This window comes from Danio rerio, chromosome 4, assembly GCF_052040795.2.
Source record: "Danio rerio strain M-AB ecotype USA chromosome 4, GRCz13ab, whole genome shotgun sequence".
Taxonomy (NCBI): Eukaryota; Metazoa; Chordata; class Actinopteri; order Cypriniformes; family Danionidae; genus Danio; species Danio rerio.
In genome coordinates, this window is record NC_141024.2 from 29,805,683 (window position 1) to 29,818,620 (window position 12,938).

A 12,938-nucleotide genomic window follows, 5' to 3' on the forward strand; every position below is an offset into this window, starting at 1 on the left:
TAAAGAACCATTACAGAGTGAAATATCTGTGTCTATTTACAACTAAATGTTTTATAAAAGCTAAAAAATTTTCCAAAAAAAAAAACTAAACAAAAAAAAGGACATGCTGCCTAAATCAGTGTTCCTCAACCACATTCCTGGAGGATCACCAACACTGCATGCTTTGGATATCTCCTTTGTCTGTCTCACCCATTACAGGTCTTTCAGTCTCTGCTAATGAGCTAATGATCTAAATCAGGTGTGTTTGGTTAAGGAGACACGGAAAATGTGCAGTGCCGGTGGACCTTCAGGAACGTGGTTGAGAAACACTGGCCTAAATAATATTCAAAAAAGACAAGTACTGTGTCCCAAATCATCGCTTTTATAAAGTAAGTATTGCAAGGTTACACAGATGCGCTAATATTAAGAGTGAAAATATGAATGTAGATCTTTTGTGTGCAATAAAACTCTGCAGACGAGTTCCTCACCGGGTTGTCGGTTTGGTTGATACCGATAAGGAAGACCAGCTCGGAGAAGAACAAGGCAGCCACCAGATTCTTGTGGATGCTGTGGAGGTTGGAGCGCAGTTTGTGTAATATAGCCAGTAGAATGAAGGTGATAAAGAGGGCCAGCAGAGAGGCAGAGACCGTGGTGTAGGTGACAATCTTCAGAGGAAGAACATCACCATGCTGGACAAGAACAAGATAAAGTTGTAGAAATTCAATTTAAAGACAAAGTTAACCCAAACTAATGATAAATCTGTCACTATTTACTTTCATTTATTTAGTCTCGTGTAATAAAAACACATATGATTTCATATTTAAAAAATCATTGGTAACACTTTAGTTTAGGTCACTATTCATGCTATTAACAAACACTACTAGCTACTACTAATTAGCTGTTTAATAATAGTAAGTTAGAAGTTGAGTTTAGGTTTTGGTTAGTATTAGGTATACAGAATAAGATACTTTATAACTACTAATGGACAGTTAATATCTCAATAATAGGCAGGTAATTTAGACCAGTAGTAAATAGCATGAATTGTGACCTAAACTAAGATTTTGTTAAGAAGATTATAGTAGTAACGGATAACAGACTTTTCATCTTTGAGCTATTTTCTTTGAGCTATTTTGAAAAAAAATATGGCTGTTTTGTACCTCTCTTTTGGAGATGTCCATAAGGACGGCAAAGCTGGTCATGTGATTGCACTGGCAGCTAATGTGAGTGTGGTTTCTGGAGATGATGTCACATCCTTTGGATGACCAAGCGCCTGCTCCACCAACACTGACACAGAGAAAAATATCAAACTGGTGTTAATTATGTGCAAACCAGCTACTTAAAGGAATAGTTCACCCAAAAATGGAAATTGCCTCATTATTTTGTCTACCTTCTGTGTTTTTAAACCTTTTTGAGTAAAAAAAAAGATACTTTTGAAGAAAGCTGGTTGAAAACTTACTATGGAAGTCAATGGGTCCCAGCAACCAGCATTTTTTAAAAATATATTATTTGGAAACAGAAGAAAGAAACTCAAACAGGTTTTGAAGAAATGAAGGATGAGTAAATGATGACAGAATTGTATTTTGGGTGAACTGCCCCTTTAAACTGATTTCTGAAATGTTTGTTTTGTTAGTTTCATAACTGAAGAATAAAAAGTGAATTATTGTTTAGGACTCACGTGATGGAGTGGTTCCAGAAGACGCACACTGGTTTGGTTCTCTCCTCGGTCTCCAGAAGGTTATAGTCCAGTGTGATTGGTCGATCCAGAGGAATGTGCAATGGCTGACCTTCACTGTACACAGTTGCGCTCACGATGGGAGTGTTAATGACTGGGCGATTGGGCACCCTGTGGAAAAAAAAAACACAAACTTTCTCAGCATGGCAACAGAGTGGCTGTGGAATGCCACCAAGACTAAATATTTGGACAAGCACTATACAGATGAACAAGCGCTCTGTACCGGAGGCTGCGGCGGTCAGGATCGTAGTGCTCTGGTAGAAACTGGCCTAGAGTTTTATAGATGATGACTGAAGCCACAGGAAATGGAGGAATGGTCTCAACATGCCTTTTTCTCTTGTTTGTAGCCTGCTTCTCCTCTTCATCAGAGTTGATCTGAAATTCTGGATCATCTGTAGGTGAAACTAAAGGAACAAGAGTGTTCATGTGCAAAATGTGACATTTCTGCATCCGGCTATTTTTAAATTTGATGACTCAATACTACAGAAAAGCACAGATTATTATTATTTTTTTAATGCTAGCAACTATTGACAATCTAGCTTGTAGTCTATAATTAGCCCAGCACTGCTTATCATATAAATGAGTACACCCCATTTTGAAAATGTATATTTTTTATCCATTTTTCAGTAAATATCGATCAGATATTTTGGTCCATTTGAACAAAACAGGTTTATTAAAGAGATATATTTATCAAATCATATTTTAGTCACTAAAGCTCTTTAGAAAAAGAAAAATAAAAAATGACAAACTACAAAATTTCAACAAAAGTTTATACATTTTTGTGGTTTCTCTTGGTTTTTGCTCTTTTTAAATTTTTTCTTAAATATTTTTCTCCAACATAAATATTTGGGTTTTAAAAAACTAATTTTAAGTATGAATTATATTTCCTAAATAATCACTGTAGCACATATCTGTTCATACTTCAACACATTTAATATATGGGGTTTATGCACATTTTAACTACAAAAATTCCAGGAATTTCCATGTTTTTTCTAAAACTTTCAGGCAAATATTCATGACCTATAGTTTCATGTAATGTCTGTGTACATGCGGTAAATAAGAAAAATTGCACATTCAGATTGATTACAGCATATCAAAAACATTTGAATCTATGTAGATTATATTTATTTTTTTTTATCTCAAAAACTTTTTTTTTTTTTAATCTCTAAAACTAGTTTAGTTTTTAGAAAGTATCTGGTAGCCAGTCAAAATATTTTTAAAATACTAGCTTGTGTTTTCACAAGACTTATATGAATAGCACAAATTAGCCTTTAGCACCCACAGTATCCTACCCGTTTCAGAGATTATTTTTGGACACGACACTTAAAATGTATCTGGAATTATGATGAACGTAAATGAAAGAGAGGCGAAGCTGACACTGCCAGTTGCTTTTTTACCTCACACAGAGAGTGTCACGTGAAGAGAGGGGCCAGGAAATTGTATTTAAAATTTACCCAATATTATAACCTCAAATATCTTTTTTTTTTTTCCCCTGTTCTCATGCCGCCCAACATTAAGCACAGTCTGAGGGGCTTTTCTACCTCCTTTTCCCCCAATGTATCTTATTTTCCATTTTTCCTATATGCTACCTCACGACTGACCTGTCTTCCTCTGAAATGTATGATGTTTGTGTATGATCAGAGCATTCCAATTTCACTGCATGTGACAGTGTTTGCCAAATCAAAGCTTTTTTATAAGTTCATCAAAGTTTTCTGTTACTGTATATATGGAATCCCTAAAGGCACATTTTGATAGTAAATGAATGGATGTGAGGAAAGACATTTGCATTTTCTTTCAAAATTTTTGTAATCCCCTTTTCATTTACTCGCCATTTTAAGACCTTTTTAGTATAATAAGAGATTTTGTTTAATGATATTTTACAATAAATGCTACATTTCTATAGGAAACAAAGTTTTTGTGGGAAAACTCAAAGATTTTTTTAGTGATTAATTATATACGAGAGTGAACACAAATGTATTGAAATATAATATTTCTTCTGATGTATTTTATATTATCATGTCCAATTTAGGAGATATTTATTACAGAAATTCCAAATTCAATGTCTTTTTGTTGCCATATTGTAAGTTTTACCTTTAAGCTCTGATGATTTGAAGCTGAATTCTGGGAAAAGTACAGAAGACTTGAGGTCTTTGGGACACTCCTGGTCAGTAGTTTGGAAATTGGGTACTTTTGTTGCATCTGGATAAGTGACCAAGTAATCCACTGCAAAAACTGTCATAAAAAAAAGGTTAATAAAGAACTGTCCAGTTTTCAAAACCATACTTAAAACTACATTTAAGTTCTACACAAGATACTTTTAGCAATGCTCACCCATATTCTCTGTTACGATGATGAAGGGTTTCAGGTAAGTCTTCCTCATGTTCTGAGCCAGAGTGTTGGCATATTCCTCAAAGTGTTTGAGCAGATTTGCCGTGCCCCCTTCTGTTCTCTGTATCTGATCCCAGTGCTCTTTATTACTGGCATCCAGGATTGCGCTGCCAGCCTTCACTAGGTTCTACAGCATTCAGAAACATATTTCAGGGTCAAATTCTGGACATTTGAGAGCCATTAGAAGTCTGAATCTGTTCCAAGGCTAGACATAATGAATGCGGCCCTAAAACGCATCCTTATCCTAAAACCATGTATCATGATAAGCATGTTCATGTTGCCAGAAGCGCTTTAAACGTGGGCGTTTTCGTTCTCATGACAGTAGTCACTATACACTGTGTTATTTACACTAATCTGCTAAACCACTAAAAGCATGCAATTTTGGGCTGCTAAAGACTTTTTTTCAAGCCCAGCAAAGACCAACAGAAAAATCCCCCTAAAATGCAATGTAAGTATAGTTGGTGTTTAAATAATGGTAAAAGTGCATACATGTGCAAAAGTTGACAACACAATGCTCAGGGAGTTGATATAATGTATGGTTGACGTTTTTAGCTTAACGTTGTTATGTAGTTGCAGGAGTGTTTAGTATGAAAGCTTGATAAATGCATTTTATAGTTACTCAATAGTGTCTCTTTGATATTTTGCAATGGTTACTGCTATTCTAGCCAGCTCTTTTAATAATTACAAGATCTTGTCTTATCATTTGACATGCTGTTATTATGTGTTCACTATATTCACAGAAACACAATCATTTCTCAAAAGGATGTTTGATTACAAGTATACTTAAAATAGTGTGGGAGAGTGAAGGTTTATGGTTAGGTTAGTGACTTGTTCAGAGATCTAACTCAACTCTATGTACTATATGAGGAATAGTAGGACCAATGCTTCTCCTAACAACCACCACTAGTATATTTTAAAGGTGACATCGGATACATTCATTCATTCATTTTCTTTTCGGCTTAGTCCCTTTATTAATCAGAGGTCGCCAAAGCAGAATGAACTGGCAACTTATCCAGCACATGTTTTAAGCAGCGGATGCTCTTCCAGCTGTAACCCATCACTGGGAAACATCCATAGACACTCATTGACATATACACTACAGACAATTTAGCTTACCCAATTTGCCTATACCACATGTCTTTGGATTTGTGGCGGAAACTGGAGCACCCGGAGAAAACCCACGGAAACACAGGGAGAACATGCAATCTTCTTGCTGTGAGGTGATTGTAACATTAGATACAATTTTCACTTTTAAGTGTAGTTGTTTTGTGTGTGTGTGTGTGTGTTTAGTGATGTGTCTGCTCTGCCAGACTAGTGTTTTGTTTCACAGCAAATTTTGATTCAGTTTAGTCTTAAAGTCTTTAAGAACTAGCTGTACCTACAATTTTTCTAAAATATAGTATGCAAGTATATACCAGTGTATTGATGTTTTACATTTTAGATTGATAATGGCAGGCTGCTTTCCCACAGATGAGTTGCGGCTAGAAGGGCATCCGCTGCGTAAAAAACATGTTAAACTCAAGGCTTGGTTGAGCACTGTGTGTGCTGCAATGGTTTAGCTTCTTAAGAATAGATCGTCAAGCAAAATTGCTCGCTGTAGTGTTTATTTGTACTGCCATCTACATGACTTTTTGATAAGACTCTATAGAATCTTATAATCTTGTGCAAAATGAACATCTGATGTCAACTTTTAGCATTGGATTGTATTGAGGAATTAGTAAATATGAACTCAACCTCATTGAATTTGGCGTCTCGCATGGCAGCTAGATTAAAGCCCTGCTGCTGGCTCTCATAGCGCAGGATCGAAGAAAGGAGGTGGTATGTTGTCTTCACATCATTGCCATAGAAAGAAGAGGTCTGGTCGGTTGCGTTGTGCAACATGCGAGCGATGTCTCTTGATTTCTGGCCATCCATTAAGGATTCGTTGCGATGCAAATCGTCATTCTGGTTAGAAAGAGGCGAACAAAAGAGATATTTCAACACAATATCACAGCTGTTTGTAACTGATTTAATTTGTATAATCTCATCGGTACATTGTAGTATGATTTGCTCATCCCAGTGATGACTTTGTTTAGGGGTGGATAAAAATCGCTTGTTTTGTGTAGATTTATACTACCTAGACAATTTACTGCCAATATGTAAAGGAGTTACATTCAAGATCAAGATAGATAATTCCATAAATAGCCTAAACCATTGGAAATGAGAACTGATTATCAAAACATCGATAGATGTACCATTTTCTTGAGGTGCGAGAATGTGATGGTGGTACAGTTGAAGAGTTCAGGGGGCAGCCATCCTTTCTCATCATTGCAGTGCCTGACCGCTGTGCCTAAACATATTAAGAAAACAACAGATCATTTTTAAACATTTGATAAATTTATGAAAGAAATACATTTTAGAAATACAATAAATTCTTTTACTGAAAGAATGGTTTCAAAGGTTTCTCAAGACCTCATTCCAACAAGCTACTGGGTGAATGTGTCTTTATACAAGCGCTGCCAAGCTGTGTCCCAAAATGCTTTGTGTTTGCCAACCAGCTTCCTCTGGAGACAAGGCCTCATTAACATTCAGTTACCCCACCAATGAAAAGATCTAACTGCAGACTTCTGCCAATGAGAGGTCTTGTTGACAGTCTGGGTAATGTAAATGTAGGCCGAGGCAGTGCCCAACGACAGAAAGTCACTAAAAACACTGGCATTTGAAGAAGATTCAGCCCATTGTTTCTCTTGAATGAGAACCAGTGTAGCAGGCTAACAAAATCTAATGTGATCAAATCGACAATAAATCAAAAATTTAAACCTTTTGGATAGGCCTGTCATGATCATTCAGTTTTGTTGTTGTGTTATGTCATATAAATTATAGCAATTGGTGTTATTACTGTCATTTTAGGACCAATGTAGGTCCCTGTTTATATAATGAACAAATACATAGGCATAACATGTTCAAGGGACAAAACAACATGTATATGCACTTGTAAACGGACTTTAATGTTCATTGTTAATCGTTTCTCATATGGACTGTAGCTATTTTTCAGTAAAATGTGAAAATTCTCCCTTTCTTGCTGGTAAGCATTGTAGTTGTCCAACAGAGGTTAAACTCAAAGTGCAATCAGCTAAAACGTAGCAGATGCCCACTGTTAATGGCCTGATGGCCAGCATATATTGAGTCATTAAAAATGAGCATTGTACGATAAGTCGATGTATTGATTACTGTGACAGGCCTAATTGTAAACATCTAAAAGTTGTAGAAAAAAGTAGCGATTCAAAAATGGATGATAGATCAACAACCGAATAATAGCATAATGGTTGAAATAAAATAATTGATGCACCACATAAGATATAAAAAGTTGAACCCTAAAATAAAATACAAAAAGTTATTGATTAAACCTCAAATGTGTCTGTCATTTTTGTTCTTTAGCTTAAATACAATAATTTAGTGAAGATAAAAAGGCCTGTTTCACTCACCAATAGATCCCTTGGGGCAATTCATTGCCACAGGGAAACCAAAATTAGTCCTGGGCCACCAGATTCCAGAATCAAAGGCTTTTGGACAGCCCTCATATCCAACTAGTAGGTAACAACACAGAAAACATTATGTTGGTACTTTGTATATATAATTTCTGCAAAAAGATACTTGAATGAACAAAAATTGGTACATACCCTCACAGCCGGTGCTAGTCACTTCAGAGAAAGGGTTGTCACAGCGGTTGCACTGTCGCCCAATAACACCCGCCTTGCAAGGGCACTGTCCCGTCTCTGGGTCACATGTTCGCGAGTTGGCGCCCAAATGAAAGCAGTCGCAGGGGAAACAGGTGTCACTGTCTTTTGGCTGATAGTAGTTGTCCTGTGTGAAAGAAACACTGTAGTAATGTAACAATCTCTAAAGTTCAAAATAAATTTGACTTCATGTTGTGTCAACCACATTTACATTTACACGTTTACCTCTGACACTTTCGTTTATGTAAATGAAAAAAAAATAGTTTTTTTTTCTTTTGCTTTTTTTTTAGCAGTAGCAAATGTTCCACATAATACCTTCATGTTGTGCCAACACAAATCATTTAAGTTGACTTTTGTAAGAAAGCATTTTTACAAATTCATGTGGAAGGCACATAGAACATTCAAGTTGTCCCAAAAAGAGTTTTTTTTGAGAGTTTTTTTTTTCCCCCTTTGTCTCACAACGCAGAGCACTTTATGGCTAAGTGCGTAATATAAAGACAGAATGTGGTGTAAGGTTGAGAACATCTTCTGCAGCCTGTTGGACAATCGAAAAACTTTAATCTCATTCTACTAACTTAGAATGAGCTAAACAAATGCAATTCAAAATTTGCAAAATGCAATGCAAAACAAAAAAGAGTTTTTTTAGGCACAGCTTAATTGTTTTATGTTCAGTCCACTTAAATTTGTTTAAACCAATTAACTTAAATTATTTGTGTTGGGTGGGATATGATTGAATTTTGTGAAATCCTGTGTTTTTACATTGTATGCTAGTTTTGTACCCTGCATCTTTCCAATGCCAATGGACACAATATTGCCTCTTTGCTTTTTTTTTTTTTGATAAGATTGGAAAACATTTAGATTCTATTTTCGGTTTTGCAATTTTCCTTTTTTTCCCACAATGGATTCATTAATACAAATCAGACTCTGTCATTGGTTTGTGTGCTCAACAATTTTATTTATAAAAAATAATAAAAAATGCCCACAAAAATTATAAAAAAAAATATATATATATATATATATATATATATATATATATATATATATATATATATATATATATATATTACTAAGACAACAAGCTTAGAGAAGGTCATATTGAAAGAACCTATGTATAAATAAATACGAATAATAGTATAATAATATACCTTGCAGCGACATTCTCCAGTAGTCTTATTGCAGTCAGGATTGAAGCCTTTGCTGACATCACAGTTGCAAGGACCACACATGGGGTTTCCCCACCAACCCCGAGGACAAGGTTTTTCAACTCTGGGTGGAGAAAACACAGTCATTAATAGTGTGATGAGGTACAACAAATCTGAGACCACTACACTGAAAAAAAGACACTTTGAAGCAACTTTATAAAAAAGTACTGTAATTTGTTACAGCAAAAAAAAAAGGTAATTTTAATTTTAAAATGTAATTTAATCTAAATCAAAAAATATTTATTATGGTCAAGATATTTATATTCACACAAAGTAAAAAATGGCTTACATACATTCTTACTGTGGTACAACTTAAATTTTTAGGGTACCTAAGTACTTCCTTTACTTTTTTTTTTTTACTTAAATTAGTAGAGAAGTAAGTAGTTTCTTTGAAATCAACTACCAACACTGCAATTACTTACTGTAATCATTTAGAAATTTCTTGATTATTTATTAAATACATAATGCCATAATAAACATGTAACAGTGAAATAAAGTAAAATATATGTTTAGTTTATAAATCACTATTTATTTAGTTTCCCAATTTCTGTTTAACGGAGAGAAGATTTCTAAGCGTAATAGTTTTAAAAACTCATTTCTAATAACTGATTTATTTTATCTTTGCTATGATGACAGTAAATAATATTTGACTAGATATTTTTCAAGACACTAAAGCAGGCATGCTAATTTATTATAAATTATTATAACTGACTATCTCGCTCTTAAATCACAGATCCCTCAATTAAATAAATCAATGTTAAATAAAACATATCTATCAGTGGCTGGCAGGATTTGTCATGGTGTAGGGATCAAGTGATTATATGTGCAGGTTGGCAGACTTCAGACGATAAGTAAAAAACCCAACACTGAAACAGGACGGGGCCCGTTTGTGTGACTCTCCTCTCAATTAAACATCTTTTGACATGGTTTTCATGGGTGGCCGTGGACTCCTCTACAGGTGTATGTACACATGGTTTATCCTGTGCTTTACTTGAAAAGCAGGTGATTTAGAAAAGTAACATTCACCAAACGACTCTAAAATCTTGGTGGGAAAATAGGTCAGCTAGGTGCATATTTGGAATTGTAAAATAGATACGCTCATCAGCTTAGAAATAAGATAAGAAAGGTTGTTTAATGTCAAAGGTTAATTAAAATTAAATTGCTGTACAGCATTTTTAAGTTAATAGCACTTTAAAAAAATGTTACTAGTAGTGTACAACAAGTTGCCTTACAATTTAAAGTTGAGCCAACGTTTTATTTTTTTACACAGTGTCAGAGATCAATACATATCCATTGTGGACACTAAAATACTTAACATTCCTTTTCTACAGTTCTCTCCTTAAAAAAGTGCAGACTGCAGGGCCGCATGGTGCTTATTAACCGAGCGTCAGCTGCTAGCAGCGTGTTTGGGGCTTAATCTAATAGAGGACAGTCATGTCAACAGAATGAATGAGGAACCAGAGCGAAAAAATGCCCCATTTGTGAGTGATGAGGCAGCGTGACATTCATTGATCTGCCGGTTAAGCAGAATAAATGTGAGACAGAAAAGAAACTGTAATAATTCTGCGGAGCTTGTGTAGACTTGTGTTAGGGTGTATTGTGCTGTTGTCCCAACATTATGGAGAAGAGCCAACACAATACCAGACACTCCCACAAACACAAGTCTCTGGAATCAAGATGCAAAAAATTCTAACACTTTAGGTTAAGTAACAATTCACTCCATTTATTACTGGCTTATTACCTGTCTTAATTTAAAAGTTTAATTAAGCTAGTTGGTTTAAACATATGCCTATACATGTGCATCAGCTTTATTAGAAATAAAGGGTTGGTTCACCCAACAATGAACATTTCCTGTTAATTTACTCACCCATGGGCCATCCAAGACTTTTTTTTGTCCAGTAGAACACTGAAGTTTGTAACTGAATCTGTGGTTGTTAGTGATGTATACAATAGCAGTTAAAAGGTGACAAGTTTTTTTTTATAAGCATAAATTATAATAAATTATAAGATTATAAATAAACCCATATAAAAGAGTCTAATAATAATAATTCTTAAGCACCAAATTACCATATTATTGAATTATTAAATTATAAGATTATCAATAAACACATATAAACAAGTCTGAATCAATAGTCGTGGCTCCTGAAGACACACTGACATCTTGTGAAGCGAAATGATCGGTTCGTGTAAGAAGATAAACATTACTGAAAGTCCAAGTATGCGTGCTTTCGTTATCAAAGCGCCCAGACTTCAATCAGACTACAATCGCACATGTGCCAATATCTGTTTGAACCAGCTGTGGATTAAAGCTAATAACATTATAAATCATGTTCAAATTCTTTTTTTTTTTTTTAGAATAGAATAATAATTGAATAATAATAATAATAATAATAATAATAATAATAATAATAATACTTTTATTTATAATAAATATTTTATAAAAAGTATTTATTAAAATAATATATAATTTTTATAGATTTACAAATAAATGGGGGTGTGGTTTGGTGTGGGCGGGGCTTGTTGGCATAAGGGCGGGGCATAATTTCTCACTCCAAGCTAAAGCCACAAGTTATCAGCTCTGCAGTTGGTAGCTTATCCCAAATGCTACTTACTTGTTCTCACAGTACTGTCCATAGTAGTCCTGACTGCACTCGCATGTGTATCCGTGAGAAGAGCTCGGTTTACGAACACATGTGGACAAATGCTCGCACGGGTTAAGATGACAGGCATCAACGCAGTCTCTGCCGAAGAAACCTGCGTATGTGTGTGACATAAAGACAGAGAGAGAGAGAAAGAAGGCACTGTATGAGCATGTGTATATAATCTCCAATCAGTGCGTCTTTATATTGCAGTTGTTGTACCGGGATCACAGGTGCAGGTGTGTTCGTCTGTGCATTGGCTGTTCTCAGGACAGTTGATGGCATCGCAGTTTTCGCTCATGTCACAGCCATCCTCCACGCGGATCTTTTGTGCATGGTGCATGTTGATGTTAGCTGTACTGGTGGCCGTTTCCCCCATCCTGAGACCCTGTGACATGTGTACAAATAGCAAATCAGCTTACATGTAGACTTGAGGATTTATTACTTTTTTTCTCAGCTATTTGCTTCATGGTTATTCATAGAGTGCATTATCATCATAGAATATGGTAAGATTTTGATTGTAAACTGTTCAGACAAATTTTATTTGTTTTTATAAAATTTAAATTATTGTCTTAACCTTTCATAGGAAATTATTATGATCATTATTAATAATAATTCCCAAGCACAAAGTTACCATATTATAATAATTTCTGAAGACATGACAAATTACAAGATTACAAGAATTAATATAATTTTAAACATTAGAATAAAATCATTTCAATGAAAAAGAAATATTATTTTTGCATTGCTTGTGTGTTAAGGAAATAAGTTTCTTTTTTCTGGGCACAAAAAATGAATTAATCTGAATCTATCAATATTTATAACACATCTGATGTATGTTTATGTATTTGACTAATGTGGAACATACTGAAATGCTTATGAATTAAATATAAATGAATACTTTCATTCTTCTTCTTCTTCTTATTATTATTATTATTATTCTTCTTATTATTATTTTGTGTATTATTATTATTATTATTATTATTATTATTATTATTATAAATAATATTTTTGCTTGTCTTTAATCATTATTTTAAAATAATTTATATTTATAATTTAAGTTTATAATAATTTAAAATAATTATTGATTTTTTTAAATTCTGTTTATTATTATTATTGTTAATAATAAAAATAATAATAATAATAATAATAATAATAATAATAATAATAATAATAATAATAATAATAATAATAATAATAATAATAAATACACTAAGTATTACAGATACATTTCCCAGTCCTTTTTTTTATTACATATCAAAACAAAACATGTATTTAACGA

General features: G+C 34.0%; 1 protein-coding gene across 8 annotated transcripts in view; it reads right to left on the reverse strand.

The window, feature by feature from the left end:
- Window positions 1-12,938, reverse strand: part of celsr1a (cadherin EGF LAG seven-pass G-type receptor 1a) — a 141,605-nt gene that overhangs the window by 17,958 nt on the left and 110,709 nt on the right. For all 8 annotated transcript variants that reach the window (XM_087248314.2, XM_087248315.2, XM_087248312.2 and 5 more), the window contains 13 exons: window positions 11,879-12,044; window positions 11,630-11,771; window positions 8,961-9,081; window positions 7,759-7,942; window positions 7,564-7,665; window positions 6,334-6,428; window positions 5,834-6,043; window positions 4,043-4,226; window positions 3,803-3,943; window positions 1,935-2,115; window positions 1,655-1,822; window positions 1,137-1,263; window positions 468-668 (listed from right to left, as the gene is read on the reverse strand). In XM_087248314.2, coding sequence (XP_087104440.2) covers window positions 468-668; window positions 1,137-1,263; window positions 1,655-1,822; window positions 1,935-2,115; window positions 3,803-3,943; window positions 4,043-4,226; window positions 5,834-6,043; window positions 6,334-6,428; window positions 7,564-7,665; window positions 7,759-7,942; window positions 8,961-9,081; window positions 11,630-11,771; window positions 11,879-12,044 — 2,022 coding nt within the window. The remainder of the gene's footprint in view (window positions 1-467; window positions 669-1,136; window positions 1,264-1,654; window positions 1,823-1,934; window positions 2,116-3,802; window positions 3,944-4,042; window positions 4,227-5,833; window positions 6,044-6,333; window positions 6,429-7,563; window positions 7,666-7,758; window positions 7,943-8,960; window positions 9,082-11,629; window positions 11,772-11,878; window positions 12,045-12,938) is intronic.